At 38.7% G+C, this 20,259-nt stretch overlaps 1 protein-coding gene across 10 annotated transcripts in view; it reads right to left on the bottom strand.

The window, feature by feature from the left end:
- Positions 1 to 20,259, bottom strand: part of cacna1c (calcium channel, voltage-dependent, L type, alpha 1C subunit) — a 315,602-nt gene that overhangs the window by 131,556 nt on the left and 163,787 nt on the right. For 9 of the 10 annotated variants that reach the window (XR_008388488.1, XR_008388489.1, XM_053649808.1 and 6 more), the window contains 8 exons: positions 19,238 to 19,407; positions 16,905 to 16,995; positions 9,245 to 9,271; positions 8,674 to 8,834; positions 8,255 to 8,480; positions 7,021 to 7,222; positions 5,497 to 5,617; positions 4,797 to 4,911 (listed from right to left, as the gene is read on the bottom strand). Coding sequence is in view for 8 of the 10 variants with exons in the window: in XM_053649808.1 (XP_053505783.1) it covers positions 4,797 to 4,911; positions 5,497 to 5,617; positions 7,021 to 7,222; positions 8,255 to 8,480; positions 8,674 to 8,834; positions 9,245 to 9,271; positions 16,905 to 16,995; positions 19,238 to 19,407 (1,113 nt within the window). In the remaining 2 variants the exon portion in view is untranslated. The remainder of the gene's footprint in view (positions 1 to 4,796; positions 4,912 to 5,496; positions 5,618 to 7,020; positions 7,223 to 8,254; positions 8,481 to 8,673; positions 8,835 to 9,244; positions 9,272 to 16,904; positions 16,996 to 19,237; positions 19,408 to 20,259) is intronic. The other variant, XM_053649806.1, reaches the window with a different exon arrangement.

The following is a 20,259-nucleotide window of genomic DNA, read 5'->3' as shown; positions in this document are numbered from 1 at the left end:
CTCTCACACAAACTTTTCTCTCTTTTTTTTTTAAGGAAAAGAAAAGAAAAGAGATTTTTCTCTTTTTTTGGAAAAGATAGAGAGGAAATGAAGAGTCTTTTTGCGAGTGTTACACAAACGACCGACATGCAGTCTCGCTGAAGATAATAAGGCTGATGGCGCGGTTCACAGGTGTTGTTTATATATCACACGACACGCATAATTGCAACGTCACCTGTTAACAGCAGGCCTATAAATAGGCATGATGTTACACAAGCTTCAGATACCGGTCATGTGTGAGGGCGCTTCCCCACAGCGTTTCAGCTAATGCAATGTAGAGTTCCCTTTGAAAGGGAACTGAACTGGACCCAAGATGCTACAATCACTAAGCAGACAGCCTGGTTAAGTAAACTTCCAGATAATGAGACCAAGCAAACAACAAATCAACACACTCTGTGTAACCCAACTAGAAGTACTCATGTTGACTGAAAAAGTAAGACACAATGAAGGAAATGAAAGCCATGGAGAGAGAGATTGTCAAGGCTGTGGTAACAGAGGGCGTAGATGTCACAAAAAGAAGTAAAGTGGAAAAAGTAAAAAAAAAAAAACAAACAAAAAAAAAACAGAAGAGGTCAAGTGGGTTTTTATTGTCATTCCTCCATATAGCTTGTATACATTGGAACAAAATGAAGTTTCTTCAGGACCACAGTGCAACACGGAACAGTACGCAAGACTACATATAGTGCAAATACACAAAATTGTGAGACAAGTGCAAAACAATAAATACACGGAACAAGACAATGAATGGACAATGAATACACAGGACAATAGATCCAAATTGGCGTAAGCTGCACGTAACATTCACCATATTAGTGGACCTGTAGTTGTCACTGCGTGCTACTGTGTTGCCATCTTGGATACTTATCCAGGTACCTGAGGTACATGTGGCAGTGAAAGAAGATGAAAGCAGGTAGGAGAAGAACTGGATTGGGAAAGTGTGGAGTGTGGAGCAGAAAGCATGAAAGTTAAAAGGAAGATGCTGATGGGGAGCATGGAGGGGGAGTTCATTGGAACTAGAGGACAAGTTGAGTGTGGCAAGATTAGGAAGAAGACAAGGGTGCTGCCACTCCAGACAGGGCAAATGGATTTATAAAAGAGGTTCGTAGAAGAAATGGCTTAAGTAAAACAATGTAAAGTTGAAGAATGAGGGAGCTGAAGGAAAAGCAGAAAGGTAAAAGAAAATGACTGACATGAAATAGTATCTAATGAGCACTGATTATTTCAGAAGAATCAGTCAGAAACTCCTTAATTACACACTTTTCTCAACAGTCAGAATGAGGAAAATATCAAGATATCCAGTCTCCTCTTCAGGAGGTGAAATGCTGCTCCATTGGGTTAAGGTCTGGTGAGGAATGAGGAAGTTCCTCCCGATTAATTTGATGCATTTCTATGTAAATTATCAGACAAAATGTTCCTGTAAACGTCTGAATTCAATCTGCTGCTACCATCATGAGTTACATCATCAATAAAGATTAGTGAGCCTGTTCTAGAGGCAGCCATGCAAGCCCAAGCAATGACACTTCCTCCACCATGTTTCACACATGAGCTTGTATGTTTTGGATCCTTTCTTTCTCCACACTTCGGCCTTTCCATCACTTTGCTATCATCTTGGTTAAAGAACTTTTGTGGCTCATCTCTGTATTTGTTTGCGAATTCCAATCTGGCATTCTGATTCTTACTGCTGATGAGTGGTTTGCATCTTGTGGTATGGCCGCTTTATTTCTGTTCTTGATGTCTTCTTCCAACGGTGGATTGTGATACCTTCACGCCTGCCCTTTGGAGGTTGTTGATTCACTGACTGTTGTTTTTGCTTTTTTCTTCACAGTTCTCATAATGTTTTTGTTATCAGCTGTTTTCCTTGGCTGACACAGTCAGTGTCTGTTGTTCAGTACCCCTGTGGTTTCTTTCTTTTTTCAGAACATTCAAAATTGTTGTATTCACTATGCCCAATGTTTATGCAAAGCCTCTGATTGATTTTTCCCTCTTTTCTCAGCTTCAAAATTATTTATTTTGGATTGATTAGTCCTGCCCACTGAAATCTAAGTTAATTTGTATAATATTAAGAACCTACTTACTACAGGCCACCCTCAGCATTACAAAACATGGAGGACGATATAACCCAATATGAGCACTAGTGAAATGAGACACCCAACACTCTCTCTCTCACTTGGCTGAAAGAGGATAAAACCACAGTATCCCAAACACACTCCCTATACCAGGAGGATAGGATAGGACTTGACTCTTTTTGCAGATGGTGCCAGCTACTGCCCAAAGGTGGGATGAAAAGTACTGAATTGACAGTAGTGGACAACAATGAATAAGTAGTCAGAGGTGGAGCAAGCAAATAGGCAGGAGCACAAATATAGATCCCAATGGTGACCGCATTCCTGTAGTATGCTCAACCTAAAACAGCCAACATCTCCATAGATTCCAGATATGCATTTGGAGTACTGTATGACTCCAGTGGCACAGGGGCCTACTAACAACATCTGGGAAATCAAAAACTTCATGATCACAATTGGAAAAGCCAAAAAGCTAGTGGATATAAAGGTTTATATATAATCATAATTGGCCCCACCAAATCCACTTCAGAGACAGCAAAAGGAAAAATGCAGACTGAATAAGAAGAATACGTTGAAAGTAAGACTAACTGTGATACATTTAAATCCTTCAAAGAGAAAGCCACAGGAATGTGAAAACAAGGCAGTAATTTTATGAGGTTGTTGGCAGATATTACTGTCTGAGAACAGGAACACTTGAGTACCTAAAGGGCCTCTGCCAAAGGATTTTGCAAGTCAACAAGAATTTATGGACCTACCAAAAGGAGATGGACCTACATAGAGATTAATAGGAGATGGGCAGAGATGAGGGACTGGAAGTGGAATACTAAGAAATAGCCCACAACACGGTCAAATGTAACTTAGAAAAAAGATGGATGTCCATCTCAGGTTTTGCTGATGTAAACGGGTGCTGCATCGAACCAAAGTGATAACACAATGCTCAGGAGGCCCCATTGCAAAAGGGGCTGAAGATTCTGTGAAGCAAAGGGTTTCTCACCTCAGAAGTATTAGAAAGTAATGCCAGAATGGGGCTTGGTGCTCACAGAGAAAGCCTGTGAATTTGTAGTTAGAGTTGGAAATGACTTTCCAAACATGGTGGCCATTGACTGCTCAGCAAATATAGTACACAGAACTAGCAGTAAAAGCTGTCCTGGGTATGTGTAACAGCATTTAATTTTTTCAAAGCTGTAATCTCTATATCGTCAGTCAGCTAAAAATGCTAGATTGTTCAGGAAGCAGCTTCTGAACATTTGTTGTTGAAATCTGTTCAAATGTTTTCCCATTTATAGGCATCCAGCAGCTTCTCTACAGTAAAAGCTGTGTGGAAAGATTTGCCTGCCTTTGCAGTTAATTTTCAAACAGCCAGTGAAGGCTCAAAATACAGTGATGCTGACACAAATATACACTCATCAGTTAGTGCATAACTTTTAATCTGTACGGCTGTTATAAGCACTTGACAAGCACAGGCTTCATGGAACAGCTGGCTGCAATGAAGGACATTCTGCATGAATTGAAAGGCTTCAGTGCAGAGACTTATCGCTTGTGGATGCAAGTTGCCATATACAGCAAGAAGTTAATGTGTTGATGGCTGTGAAAATGTTGGGTCTAAAATCAGCTAAGAAGACTGAACAGTAGATGTCATTTTACATCTTTAATGGGTTTGAGCTGAGTAATGGAAAGGGGGAAATTAACAGCCAACAATTATAAGAATCAGTGATGACAAATCTCAGTAAATGCTTGCCTGAGACAAATCTGGTCTCTCAGCTTTATCTGCTTGATGAACAAGCTTAAAGAATGAACCAGTATGTGAAGCCATGAAGCAGTTCAGAAACTGGAAATTTTAGGGCACACCACAGGGCAGCAACTCAGACATATCTCCTCTCTTCTGCAGCATGTGAGACATTCTATTCTGTTCTGTTGTATTCTGTTGTTATTGACACAGCTAGCAAAAGACAATGTTAGATCCTGGATTAAACAATGTGTGAGCGAACATGAGCCGCCGGTTGTTATTACATCACTCCCACATTATTTTCTGATCTTCAGAGATACTCCGTATCTGTTTGTGAGGTGGCTATACTAAGCTCATGTGGGCTGTGTACTTCATTATACTGTTGCATTGTTGCTAAAAGCTCTTGTATTTGGTTCATGCCCACTGCCAGCTCTGCAATAAGTAAACACTCTTCCCCTTCTCGTACTGAACAGTTGAGCCTTTCTGCCCATTTCTATTCCTGCTAAGCAGGAAAAACCTTTTTTCTTCCTAGACACCTCAACCTTGCCTGATGTTCACTTGTGTCAGAGGAATAAAATGAATAGTCAGCAATATTCCCATAGGTGCACTTTACACATTAATGTTTACATTAAGTTCTAAATACTTGTCTAAAATGCTCAGGCCTAGATTCCACTAGTTCAAAAGGAAATGTAAGGAAGTAGAATTAGGATTTACAGGTTTAATTTTCTTGAACATCGTTGCTTTGTGTATTTTATGCTTTGTATACTGAATTCAATGTTTCCATTATTATGTTTAAAAAAAAAAGATAATAAAATTATTATAATAAAATTATACGTTGTACATGCGATCTATAATACAATGGTATTTCTTCCATCTCAGAAAAGGTTAAATTAAAAGAATGGTAAAAGTAAAAGTGTAATTAGTGTTCATTAGACATGACTTAACTCTCCAAGGGGAGCATACATTACCTGGCCAGCTTCCGCCTTTCCTTCTCTTCTTCTTCCTCTTTTTGAGCTGATGTCAAACTCTCTGCATCTGCAAGGTTGTCTACAGCAATGGCCAAGAATACATTCAGGAGGATGTCTGTTTAGAACATGAGTTCAGGATTATAAAATTGTCAATTTTATTTAGAATAGTAGCTGATAAATGTGACCTACACACACCTAAATTAGCAACATATTTGAACTCCTTAATTAGAATAGGAATTAGCAGCTAAAGCTTCTGGAGATAATCAAATTGAGAAGTAGATTATCAAAATAAAAATACACTCTGTTATTATTATTATTATTATTATTATTATTATTATTGTTATTTTGTTACAGCTCAGCACTCACAACCACTTCGTTTAAGTCTGTATTTTTGTAACCACTAGGTCATGTCATACAATTATTTGTGCTCTGACACAAGAGTTATCAAATGCTATGTTAATTGGTTGACATCACATGAGCCACCTAGCATGCAAACAAAGATCTACTGTTCCAATGCAAGCATAATTTGTTTGAATGCTACCCAATTTATGTATGCTTGTATGAATACATAAATTGGGTAGCATTCAAACATGTATTGTTTTGTTTTGTTTTTGCACTCGGTTGCAATTTTTGTTGCTGAGCAATGTTGTGTTACAAGGCGTGAGATTTCAATGTCAGCACCCCCTGCTGTAAAGGATACAGTTTCCACATATGAAGAGAATGATGAAGTAGATGCACACAAGCATACCAGGAAATGATGGTCCACCATAGGCCATAATCCCATCAAACATTACTGAGTTCCAGTCCTCTCCAGTCAAAATCTGTTGCCATTACAGCAAATAATATAAACAAACAAACAAATACAGATGTCTGAGGGAAATTGGTGTAAATCTAAGAACCTAATTTAAGAGTCCACACATTCACAATGAAGAGGATGGTAAGGGAGGCAAATAAACACAAAGCTGAACCTTTATTTTATTTCTCTTTTTTTTAAAAAAAAAAAATGGTACTAACTTTGATTTAATATGATTTAATAAATAATTTATATGATTTAATAAATAATTTATAGCTGGAAACAAATAATTAGTTATTCAGAATTTGACAGTTAACAAAGGTTTATAAATGACACTTCATGTAGTTGCTCATGCATGAACTCATGTTACAATGTGCATGTTTTCCTGTACCCTTACAATATATTCCTGCATTACATTCCTTCAGTACTAGTTCATGATTTTTTTATTTAAAAAAAACATTCCAGTTACAAAGAGAGATATAACACCTTCCTTCGCTTTTTTCCCTACTCACTTTCTCTTACCCAAACATGCAACTCATTTCCTTCATAGTCTATCCCTATTTAGAACTAGCAACTGTAAGTTGTTGACTGATGTTTCTTCTATTTCCCTGTAATTCAATAAATTACATTTTATTGAACATTTTATTGCCTTGTTTTGGTGACTACCTTCATATAGCAAGAAGCCAACCTATTTAGAGTTTGGTCTGTATAGTTTTGGTCTGTATGGTTCAACTAAACCCCAAGACAACAAGAAAGGAACTGATGAAGGAGTTGGAAGCATTATGTACCAAAGTATGTACGTCAACCATTGGGAGAGACCTTTTATCACATTGGCCAAAAAGGAGGAAGCCCCTACTCCAAGACGAAAAAAAAAAAAAAAAAACCGCAGACTATAGTTTGCAGGTGATCACCAGGACAAAGACCTGATCTATACAGAGCTATATATGGAAGGAAAAGGGTGAGGCTTCAAATCCAAAGAACACTATGCCAACTGTTAAGTATGTGGGTGGCAGCATCATGTTATGAAGGTGTTTTGTTGGAAATGGGACTGGTGCAGTTCAAAAAATAAATAGAATATCCCATCTATTGATATCAAATATGTCAAAAAAATGGCATAAATTTCCATGGGGTGTACTTATTTTTTTCACATGACTGTGTTTATGATATATATATATGGGATATATTATATATGGTTTTCTTGAGACTTTACCATAGCATAAAGACCACCACTTTTTACAAGTCTCCAAGTTGTATATAAACAAAAAATAGTGGTGGTTAAGGCAGGAGTGTATAAAGGTGACCTTTCACTCTCTTACTATATAGCATCCTCATGTGAGTCAAGCTCAAAATATTGCACAAAAATATAACTACTTGCATATGACATATTATATATACTATATATTATCTTCTGCTAATTTTCATGAGCGGTACCTGGAAGACTGTGAGTAATGACTGGGGAAAGTTGTCAAATGTGCTCCGACGTGTCTCATCGAAGTTGAACTTCCCACCAAACAGTTGCATGCCTAGCAAACTAAAAATAATGATGAAAAGGAAGAGCAGCAGCAGCAGGGAGGCGATGGAACGGACAGAGTTCAGCAAAGATGCTACCAGGTTGCTGAGAGAGTTCCAGTACCTGAGTTCCAGTGCATAACAATATTAGTGCACAGCCACACTCAGAATAACAGTTCATAACCATAATATGTGTTGTCTCTTATATACTTTTCTGGTGAAATGACCTATTATAGTAATGGTGAAACAACAGTAAAAATACTATTCTAATATAAGAGTCCATGTTCTTGGCTTCATTTCTAATATTATTACAACTATATACTGTATGTTAAACTATATAATTATTATGTAATTAAATTAAATAATAATTGTGTAATTAATACATAACCCCCCTTCAATAGAAACACCTGTACACATGCTCATTTATGCAATTATCCAATTTATATAATGATATATAAAGGTGTTTTTTTTTTTTTTAACTATATCTGCATGATTTAAGTTACTATGATCTCAATGTCTTTGACTTTGGCATGGTTGTTGGTGCCAGGCAGAATAGTTTTTCAAAAACTGCTTAGCTCCTGGGATTTTCATGCAAAACAGTCTCTAAAGTTTATACATTTCTTCGAGAAGAAACTCCTTGTTGATGGGAGAGGTCAGAGGAGAATGGCCAGACCACATCAAGTCCTCTTGTCAGCTAAGAACAGTATCTGGGGTTATGGTGGGCACAGGCTCACCAACATGGGACTGTAGAAAATTGGACAAATACTTGCTGATACTGCCCAGTTTTGATGAACCTATGTCCACTGTAGCCACATGATTGCATGATTGAATAATTGCATTAATGAGCAGGTCTACAGGTGTTAAAGTGCATAAATAAAGTGGTCAGTAAGTGTATATACACATTATGTCAATTACATGAGCTATTTTCAATAAAAGTATTAACAAAATTAAAACTGCCTATTTCTGTGGATGTGAAATTATTTTATTTAATTACATTTGTTACATGCACACTCATGCACCCTCAGGAAGCTTTTGAGGCGAAACTTTTGAAGAGATTAATTTTAAATTTGATTTGTTAAATTTTATATTAAAATTATTCTGAATACCCTAATTTACCTTGTGTCTTGAGTCACACTTTCCACACTCTCACACACACCTGGTGATTTTGAAGATGCGCAGCAGGCGCACACAACGCAGCACTGATATGCCTAGAGGGGACATAACCTTCGTCTCAACCAGGATGGTCTCTAGTATCCCACCACACACCACAAAACCATCAAAGCGATTAAAAAGTGAGACAAAATACGCCTGCAGTCCCAAACTGTACATCTTCAAAAGCATTTCTCCAGTGAAGAGCGCTAGGAGAACCTTGTTGGCGATATCTGGGAACAGGAAATTCAAAGGCATAAGAAGAGGAAATTGTGGACAGATATTTTACCTGAGTCATTAAGCATATAAGGAGTTTTCTTCAAGGATAAATCTTTACATACAATAAAGCTTTTATGTCTATAAACACAATGTAGTTTTAACTATATGTGCAGCTGTAATAAATGAGTTCATTTCATTATTTATCACCTTGTACATCCGTCAGCCACTGTGGTTGTTTATGGTGTTCCGAGGCAATGGTTAGAGTATTCAGGAACACAAAAAAAATCACCAGCCAATAAAAGACATTCGACTTCACAGCAGCTCGACATTTACGCCTGCACAGACGATTCCAGCGACGAGAATATCGACTACAGAAAGACAGATATGAATACAAAAAAAATGAAGAAATCTAGAGAAATATAGAAGAACCCATTTGTTGTTACAAGGATAGTTTTATACTAATTGTTTGTAGAACATGTGAATCACTTCAACTCAAAAAAGACCTAAAAGCCTGGTATATAGGCACTCATTGCAATGTTTAGCAGGTCCGAATTTGCTAAAGTATTAAATGTGTAAATCCCTCAATTAATGGCATATGAGCAGTTAGGGGAACCTTAGTCACAGCCTAACTGTCACACTAAGATGATACAGTGGAAAGGGCACAACATTCAGAATGAATACACAATATACACACACAAACACACACATATATGAGAAACTTTAATGAGGACCATTAGATGGCGAACCATTTCTTCAGACAGTGAGAACATGTACTAACCTGAATTTGGATTTGGAGATCCTATTTCTGGAATGAAAAGCAGAATGGATTATAACAGAACAAGACATAACATTATGGATGACATTGTCAACAAGGCGAGAGACAGAACACAGACATCAGCAGCTCCTAGTTTAGCACATAGGAACACAAACAAATGTCATATTCACTAGGAGAGATTATGAATCAGTGCCCTTGCCAGCTGATTAGACCCACAAATCATCAGAAGAAAGAGGGACAAAGAAAGGCAAGAAATAACAAGCAGTGAGTAATAATGAGCAAATAGCTCATCAAGATTAACAGAGGATTTATTGGAACAGAAAAGAAAATCAATGTTTCTTTTCCATTGTCTTGTTTAGGAAAGCTCACATATATGAGGGCAGAATGTATTTGTCATTAGATCAATTTAGAACAGACCTAAACCTGGGTGACATAAAATTAATGAAATTACCACACTCTTGGTCCTCTCGAACCACATACAATGAATGTCATGTTTTGACAACACCTATTGCAACAACAATCATTTTGAGTCACATCATGTGACAATTCTAAACTGTTTGCACAATGTCAAGAATATTGCTATATTTAGTTTAAACATTATGTATGCTCATCAGCATTAAATCATTAAATATTTGATACCAAAAAAGTATTAACACAATGGAAGATTTCTTTTATATTTCAGATATCATGTTTTACCCTTTTTTTTTACTCATTATATTCCTAAAGATGGTCAGTCCATTTACTTTTTACTATAAATGATATTTTGGAAAAACTCTAAATTTATATGACATAAACAGTGATCAGCCATAACATTACAATCAATGACAGGTGAAGTGAATATTTATTAATTATCTCATTACAGTTGCATCTGTTAAGGGTGGGATATATTAGGCAGTAAGTGAACAGTGAGTTCTTGAAGTTGATGTGTTGGAAGCAGGAAAAATGGGCAAGCGTAAGGATCTGAGTGACTTTGACAAGGGCCAAATTGTGATGGTTAGACAACTGGGTCAGAGCATCTTCAAAACGGCCGAACACACATCCTGTAAGGGTACCCCCTCTACAAAGCCTTTGAGGAGGTGACACCCTAGTGGAATGAGCCCTTTATGCCCAGTGGTGTAGCGAGACCACGCACCTCATAAATAGAGATTGCGTCCACTATTCAGTTAGAGATGTGCTGCTTTGACACAGCACCACCTCTACTGTCGCTGCCAGAGCAGAGCAACAGCTGCTCAGACTTACACCACTGGCTGGAGCGATGGATATAAATACAGAGAGCCCTTACTGGACACAGTAGGTGCAATTTCTCGTGTTCCGGTGTGAGGAACAGAGGAGGGCAGAAAGCCTGCAACACTACTGGCTCCTACCCACTTGAAAGATGCCAGGGCCAGCAGAAGAGCTACCTTTAGAGTCAGACGCTTCTCTGAGGCTGACTCTAAGGGCTCAAATGGGGTCCCCTGACAGACCTTCCAGGACACAGAAAGGTCCAAGGAAGGTATGCGTGGTCTGCAGATGTGCCTCTGTCACTTAATACCATGCGCAAAACTCAAAGTTTGAGGATGTTGCACCACAGAGGCTCCATCAATAGGGGCGTGGCTGGCCAAAATAGCAGCCATGTAGACCCTGATGTAGAAGGAGCCAACCCTGCTGAGAAACGTCCTTGTAAGAACTCCAGGACTGTAACTATTGTGCAGTTCACTGTGTCTAGCTGACATTACTCACACCACGAGACAAAAAGTCACCACTTGAGTGCATACAGTTTCCTCGTGGATGGTGCTCTAGCGTTCAACATGGTCTCTACAACCTCAGTTGTGAGACCTGAATCTATGAGCTGGTGCCCCTCAGAGGCCAGACCCACAGTTTCCATAGTTCCGGCCGAGGGTGATAAATCAGCCCTCTGGCATGAGACAGTGGATGGGAATCTCCCAAGGAGTGCTGTCCAACAGGGCAATTATCTCTGAGAACTATATTCAAGCTGACCAATAAGGTGCTACTGGCAGCAGGCATAGACAATCTTGGCGAACTCTCGCTAGAACTTGTGGGAGCAGAGCGATCACAGGGAAACCGTACCAATGTGACCTCGGCCACATGTGCACCATGGTGTCCAACCCCAGTGTTGTGGGAGGAGTGAGGGCAAACCACAACAGGCAATGTATTGTCTCCTTGGAGGCAAACACATCCACTTCTGCTTGGCAGAACCTCTGCCATATGGACTCCACCACTTGTGGATGGAGCCTCCAATCCCTGGACCTCAGCCCCTGCCTCACCAGGATGTCTGCCCACATACTCCAGTTGCCCAGAATGTACACTGCACTCTCTGACAAAAACTTTTCCTCTGCCCAGAGAAGAATTATTTGTGCCTGCCTGAACAGGGGGCGCGAACAAAATCCTCCCTGGTGGTTGATATATGAGACCACCACTGTGTGGTCACAACTAAAACATGGTGACCTCTCAATTGAGGAAGAAAGAATTTGAGTGCTAGAAACACGGCCCATATTTCTAGGCGATTGATATGCCATTCAATATGTGGGCCGCTCCAGAGACCATGAGCTGGACAGCCGTTAAGACGCGCCCCAGCCCGTGAGGGAGGTGTCTGTCATTACTGTCTTGTGATATGGAGACACCCCTAGAGTGTGAGCCAAGGCTAGAAACCAGGGACACCTCCAAATACTCAGAGCACATAGGCATCACTGTGTGACACTGATTACTCTCAGAAGTTTCATCCTAGTACAAATCCCCGACTTTTCAGCCACCACTGAAACGGTCTCCTGTGCAATTGGCCCAATTGTATGACATTGGCTGCTGCTGCCATAAGCCCCAACAGTCTCTCGTAGAGACTGGTGGGCATGCCAAGATCCACTTTTATCTTGCTCAATGTTAAGAGGATTGACCTTACACATGTTGGGGATAGAAACGTCCGCATTGTAGTAGAATCCTTATAACCTCTAGAAAAGTTGTCCACTGCACTGGAGAAAGCATACTTTTCTGAGGTTCAAACTGAGCCCGAAGCTCTTCATGGGGCTGAGAACAACATCTCGATAAAGTTAGCCCGAAGGGAAGAACCCGATATTGGTATGCATTGCCTCCAAACGCAAACCTCAGGAACTTCATGTGACTGGCCAATATTTCTATGTGGAAATATGCAACTTTTATATCTATCGTCACAAACCAGTCCTCAATCTGAAACTGTGGAAGGATAAGTTTGGGCGTCAGCATCTTGAACCTGTATGTCCAAAGAGTACAGTTCAGATGATGCAGATCTAAAATTGGCCGCATACTCCTCTCTTTTTTTGTGGACCAGGAAATAACGGCTGTAAAAACCTCCCTCCCTCAGGGACAGGGGTACATGTTCTATGGCCCCTTTTTCCAAGAGGGATCTTACTTCCTGTGCTAACGTCGGGCTCTGCTCTGTGCTGACTACTGTGATGAGCACACCTCTGACCCGGGGGGGTCGAGGTCTGAACTGGACCCGTTAACCCTTTTCTACGGTAGACAGAACCCATTTGGCAGTAGTTTCCACACTGCCAGGTGGTCTTTTATGACCATTCTCAAATCAGGCCTAGTAGCAGGCCATGCCTGTGGCCACCCAGTTTCCCTGGCTGTCTGCCATACTCGCCTTTTGGATTTAGCCATAGCTAAATAGCCATGCTGTTCAGTCCCCACAATGGCCAAATAATCAGATCATAATAATCAATAATAAGGTTTTCCCCAGAGCGTGATATTTTGTCATTCACTCCTGGAAAAAAGGGGAGTTTTCTCCAGTGTGAGGGAGATTTATTTTCACTGGGGGAAAAAAGCTCATCCTTATATTATATTTTTTTTGGCTTTCTATAGTGTAAGGAGGAGTTGCAAAATGTGCTCTAAAATCCGGCGGAGAGCCGGACCTGGAAGACAGAGAAAGAGATAGAGCAGCGTTCGTCTCCGGCTCCTCTTCCAGATCCATATGAAATCCCCAGGACCTGAACTGGCAGGCTGCTTCGGCAGCGGCCGGCCCAGCTCCGCGAGGCTCTGAAACCCAACTCCCCTCGGCCGAGAAGAGAGCAAGTCGCTAGCGGAGCTGCCTAATTATAAGGCATTAACAATGCATACAGTCAGACTTCTCGAGGGCTGCCCTGGCATGCTCTACCTTTAGACACTTCACACAGAAAGTGTGTCCGTCCCCCATGATGAAACGGGAGCGAAGCGTAACACACTTCCTGAATTATCTCTCACTCATATTTACCTCTCTCTTTTTTTTAAAGGGACAGAAAAGTAAAGAGATTTCTTTTTCTTTTTTTGAAAAGATAGAGAGAAAATGAATTCTTTTAGCGAAAGTTACACAAACGACCAACATGCAGTCTCGCTGAAGACAATAAGGCTGACGGCACAGTTCACAGGTGCTGTTTTTATATCACGCGACCCACTTAATTGCCACATAACCTGAACACGGCAAGCCTATATATAGGCATGATGTTACACAAGCTTCAGATACCGGTCATGCGCAAGGGCACTTCCCACAGCATTGAGCGAACGCAACGTAGATTTCCCTTTGAAAGGGAACAGAAGTTGTGTAGTGTAACAGTCAAAGTCAAAAGAATTGTGGCAGATTTACTAAGATTCTTAGAAAAAAAAGTTTGCCTATAAAAGAGCACAAAGTGACTACCAGAGACTACTGAAGTATATTAAAGTAAAAATGTTCAGGTTATTAACGTTTACTCCTCCTTATAGTGTTTTTTTTTTTTTTTGAAAGGTTAAATTCTACATCGTAGCAGCAAAGCAGTGTATGAAATCAGAAAGTCACAGGTTTGGTGAATGCTTACATCAAAATGGGAAAACTGATCACAGTGACTAAACAAGCCAACCCAAATTGAATACTCATTGACTATTGTAGACTGTTATAAAGTACTAATACTAACTGTTTTTCTTACTACAGTTAGTGTTTGAATTTGAAAAATCTCTCACGTCACCTTTAAACCTATCGAAAGGTCTGTTTTGCGAACCAGACTTCTGGATTTTCTAGATTAGTAAATACTTTTGAATGTGTATTGATGACTTTTTTCTCTTAGGTGCCACTTGCTTTACTCCTGAAACCTTGAGAGGAACCACACTTAAAAGGGAAACAAAGCATAGGGCAGGACAAAATTTTACCTTATTTTACAAGACATATGCTTGTTTTTAAGTACAAAAAAATAAATAGTGCCCCGAGAGGCCAAGTTTAATTCAAGATTGCATCCATGAGGGAATCACTAAAGACACCAACCATTCAATTTTTTTGACAATAGCTCAATGTTCACTCCTGAGTTACAACTGTTTTAGTAATCCCTGTTCTGCCACCAAGTCTGATTGGCATGTAGCGACCATACTACTTATAAATGTCATCATGTTTTGATTAATTATGGAAGTACAGTCTCTGCTGTCTATTTTAACTCCAACTTTCTGGAAAAAATGTCCCAAAATCCTATGGACTAGGGTTTTGCATATTATGAAAATTATGGTACATTTGAAAGGGTGGGGCTAAATGCTACAAAAAGGATTTTTATGGGTTAATTCAATGAATCAGAACAAGTTAGGAATTTTCACTTCACACCTTATTTGACAAGAGATCTGCTTGTTTTTCTGTGCAAATTGGACTTACTGATCCTGAGGAAAAAGTTATTTGAACTTAATTCTGCCTCCTATGGGTGTCTCACTCTGAACAGGGTATTCAAGTTTCATGCCAATTCATCCAAGGAGTCCTGAGCTACAGGTATTTGAATAAATAAAGCTTAAATTTTTAGTGAAGGACTGATATATATTTTTAGAAATGTCTAAATGTTTTAAGTAATTATTGATTTTCCATTTCCCACTTTTATGAGTATTTTCACTCTAAACTTGTGTTGGACTAGTTCACAAAAATATCTTTTACATATTATGATAATTACCTTAAATTTAAATTAGTGTAATTAAATGCTACATTTTTTCAAGGCACTGAATGACAGGATATGAAAGAATAAAACTTCTTTCATGTTGTGTCATTCAGTGCCTTGAGCCAGACTTGACCCTAGTGGATTAGCATATTATTTAGAAATGTCAACTTTTTTGGGGGGTGGTAATTCTTATTTTTATACCAACTTTGCAAAAGTATGTTTCACATATTATGGAAATTATTAAATGTGAGTAGACATGGCTGTGTTACAAAAGGCACTTCATGGCATGAGTGAATGAATCAGGACATGAAAATATTTGGAGCGGCTGTGGCTCAGGTGGTAGAGCAGGTTGTCCACTAATCGTAGGGTTGGCGGTTCGAATCTCAGCCCACATGACTCCACATGCCAAAGTGTCTTTTGGCAAGACACTGAACCCCAAGTTGCTCCTGATGGCAAGCCTTGCATGGCACCTCTGCTACCATGAGTGTGTGTGTGTGAATATGTGAATAAGAACCAGTGTGAAACGCTTTGGACCCACTAAGGTTAAAAAAGCACTATATAAGTGCAGACCATTTACCATTTTACAAAAGAATTTCCACTGCACACACAATTTTTTAACACATCAGTCCTACTCGTGTTTATTTTCTGTGTTTTGATATCCAGTGTTTTGTTGTTTGCTTATTATGTGCTTACTCTGTATATGTCCCTATGTGCATTTCAGGATCACATCTTCCCCAGTGTGTTTGCCTGCTCACTTCCTGCTATGCCCAGCCCTACTTCACTTCTCCTGTGGCTCACAGATAAAGTTCTGGACCCTCGCGCCACTAAGCCGAGTTCAAGCCCCCTCTTTGCCAACCACTCAAGCCCGCTCACACTCTGCCTCACTACCCCTCCTCTGTGGCACATCGTCTGAGCATCAGACTTCCACTCTGCTGACCTGAATTCAAATATTGCCCTTGAAAACACTCCCTTCCCACACACTCCTACCTGTCCTAAGCTTCAAACCTGTTTACTTGACTTGTTTTAGCACATTAGGCTGGATAACTGCATGCGGGATCCCCATTCTTCCCTCAACACAAAAATGGTTTACTGACCACAAAATCAAGGTCCTGCCATGGCCATCCTGGTCCCCTGACTTGAAACCCATAGAAAACCTGTGGGGTGAGCAGAAGAGGAGAGTCCACCAGCGTGGACCTCGAAATTTGAAGGATCTGGAGAGATTCTATATGGTAGAATGGTCTTAGATCCCTTGCCATGTATTCTCCAACCTCATCAGGCATTATAAGAGAAGACTCAGAGCTGTTCTCTTTGGGAGGTGGCACAAAGTATTGACTACAAGTGTGCCAACAATTGTTGCATACTATATTTAACAAAGTTTTTTATTTATAAACCTTTGTTGTGTTGGCAATTGTTTGATATCCATGACAGCAGAGTATTTTTGTGAATTTTCTAAACAATATATCAAAAAGTTAAACAATAAAGACAATTATTCACAGACTTCTATGAACATATTTACCAAGGGTGCCAATATTAGTGGAGGGCACTGTATATCAAAGTAAGTAAAACATATTGATTGAACTGGATGCTGTCATTTTATGGTGTCATGTTATATCATTTAAGGTTGTACATATGACCATGAATTGGGGCATCATTCAACTGACCCTCACTGTCCCACAAAAGCAGCTCTGCTATCTTGCAGCTCAACAGCACTGATATGGTCCATACAATCAGTGCTTTTAAGTAAAGTAGAGAAGGAACAGAAATGAAGCAAAATGACTTACACTAGATGGGTACAGCAGGGTTCTCCCTCTAAATCTCCAGTGGGAGGGATGTCAGTGTTCACGGACTCACTCTCACTTGCTGGAATACTCACTGTATAGATGAGAGAGAGAATTTAAGATGAAATTTATATATATATATATATATATATATATATATATATATATATATATATATATATATATATATTATGGTGTTATATCTTTTTTGTTTTCTCTTTGCGTGTGCCTAAAAAAGGTTTACAAAATAGAGCAGTGGAACTACTGTGCCTCCAGAAAGCACCTCCTAGTGATTATCTCTCTTTTTTGATGTATTGTTTACTTGCTTTATTTATCAGGCCAAACTTAGTGGTTGGGAAAGAAGGGCAGTTGCCAGAGAAGTGTCCAAGAGGCCAGATACAGTACAGCACTGAAGGAGTTACAGAACTCACTGGCTGAAGTAGGGAAACCTTTGCAGATCTAAACAATATCTTCAGCTCTTCACAGATCTGGCCTCTACAGGAGATTGGCCAGTGTTGGAAAAAATATGTGTTGAGGAATGGGAGAAAATGCCAAATTTAAACTATTTATTTAATTTTATTTCTGTACAGAGTCACTTCAAAGGGAGCAGAAAAAATCCATTCTAACATACTTTGTATATTAGATACATATACTGTACATATATACACTAATATAGGTTGATGTTGCAACACGGGGATGAACATTTTCTGGAGATACTGTGCAACTTAATGAACCACGAGACACTAAATAGAGGTCATGAAATATTTAGGTGTGGGGTGTAGGCTAATTAATTTATTTAATTTATTAGGCTAATTTTAATTTGTTATTTTGAGTTGAATTAATCAAATAATAATGCTTTTATTAATTCAATGTGCTCTCCTGTGTCAATAGTTTGAAGGTTAAGCTGACCAAGCACTACTATACTTACAGCTCACTGTATGTAAGCATAGTTAAAAATATATATATATATATAGTTAAAAATGTATTTCTTATGATAAGCAATGTCTCAAATTAAGATGCTGTCTCCTCAGATCTCCTGCATGTAATAAAAAGGTTTAGTAAACTTTACTGGGAAAATACTGATAATAAATTAATTCTAAAACTATTAATTAATAATATCACATGTATGTATTTAATAATGGCCTCAAACGTATTCCACATATTTATGAGTGTGTTTACAATGGTTAAAAGATACATTTCAGCATAACATATTGTGGTCACAACAAACTGTTAACCAGTGGTACTGGACTTCATACTGCTCCTCACTAGAATTGATGCAAGAAACCATACAAGAAATATGGTCTTGAACCCAAGGTCAGAATCAGACACAAATGAGACAAGCCTCTATTTTAGGCAGAGCCCACTCTGAGGGGGTACCTCTCACTTAACTTCATAATAGCACATAAGTCTGTAATTATGCCTGATATCTGAATATTAATGTGAACAATTTTTCCATTAAATCCTTAGTATGTGCACTTAACTCACTCTGAATACAGCCCAAAATGTGTAATTATTGGATAACATTTTAGGACATTGTTTAACTATTTAGGAAATATTTAAGAAAAATTTAGGGAAACTACTGTATAACTTTCAATACTGCTTGTCAATTAGAATTATTTTGCCATGCTGGTCTGGCAACCCTGGTCATAGCAAATATGTGAAGAACATATGCATCAATTTATCTCAATTTATGCCAAAGAAATTGACCACATTAACCAGGACATGTGACAATGCCAATTTCTCAAATGTAATAGAAGCCACAATCAACCACAAGAAGCTCATACTGTAGTGCAGTCTTTTCATTAAAACCAATTAGTAGTAAAATGGCAAATTAATGGACAATGGACTCTGGATTTGATCCTGCTCATATTAGTTTTTTTCATCATAAATTATCGTTGTTTAATGTTTTCTACCTGTGTTTTGTCCACCACCACATACTTTGACTACAGTTCATGCACTGCCCACAGTAAAGCACACATTAAGTTTTTGTACTTTTGTTCTGCCTCATCTAACCGCATGACCTTTTTCATTTACTTTAAAGGGACAATACTATTAATTAATTAATAGTGTCATATTTATGTATTTAAGACCAAGGTCAGAATCACATATAACTGAGGCAAGCCTTGCATGCTAAACTCTGATGCAGTATAATAGCACTTATGTCTATAGCCACATCTGAAGTATGAGTACAAATCTGCACACTGCCAGTATTAACTCTTCACTACATCAATTTCACTAAAATCTGAAGATGGCCCAAAGTATCTAAGCCCATTCACACCTGCCTATGAGTACATACTACCCATTTTTGACCCAGTCCTAACTGATCCTCTACTCACAGTTTCTCGGTTTGGCATCATCCAGTCCCTCATCATTCTCCGGGTCAATGTCCTCAGCCTGAGTGATCCAATCCAGGTAGCCCTTTAGATCCTCTTCTAGCTGTTGCTTTTCTCGTAACTTCTGGAAATCTCCACGTGCCTTTGCCTTTTCACGCTCCTTAGAGAACTCTCTGAGTCACAACAAGGGAAAGACAAAGACATAATGTAAAGGGGTAAGGAAAAAGAGAGAAACACCTGAATTTTTGATACTATGGAAGCAAAAAAGTGACAAAGATCTGAATAAAAAAATGTATTTTAAAATTAATTTAAATTAATTCTTAATAATAAAAGTGATAATAAAAATGAAAGAACATTGATTTCATAACATTGAACTATATTAGGTTGAAATCACACATCTGTATTTATTTAGTTAAGTTTTGTCAGTGTTCAGTGATTCTTATTTTAAAAGCTAAATTCATGTTTTCAAAAAAAGCAATTATCTATATTCAGTTTTCAGTGTTCTCAAATTCAGATTGACTAATTCAGTTTTCAGATATTCAAAAACCTGTATTCAGGTTTCTTATTTCAATTCAACTTGTAAAATCCAGGCTGCAAAATTGAATATGAAAAATTTTGATTTTAACAGTGAGTATTGAGTTTGTTCTGCCATTTTGCATCTCCTGCTGTCAAATGCCTGCTGCTCTCAAGGGCGCACACACCAATGTCACTATATCAACAGAATGCTGCAAAGGCAACCATGGATTTGAATCAGATTAAAAAAGGAAATCAGTCTTATAACTAATGTTTATTCTTTAGTGAGACTCTGCAGCGGAAATGTTGAGGAATGAGCCAATTATAACATGGCACACCTGATGCCTATTTGTGGTTGTTATACTCTCTCTCTCTCTAGCATTTACGGCATGGCTGCAAATGTATGCTAGAAGCATCATTGTCAGTGGAATATTGACTAATTGCAGTGACAAAAGAGACTGGCACAAATAAGCACCAATCGTTTCGGCACCCAAAACAAATAAAGCTATAGT

This window comes from Ictalurus furcatus, chromosome 19 (genome assembly GCF_023375685.1).
Source record: "Ictalurus furcatus strain D&B chromosome 19, Billie_1.0, whole genome shotgun sequence".
In the NCBI taxonomy this organism is placed as follows: domain Eukaryota; kingdom Metazoa; phylum Chordata; class Actinopteri; order Siluriformes; family Ictaluridae; genus Ictalurus; species Ictalurus furcatus.
The sequence above is the reverse complement of the archived record's forward strand: the minus strand, read 5'-3'. Positions and strand labels throughout refer to the sequence as shown.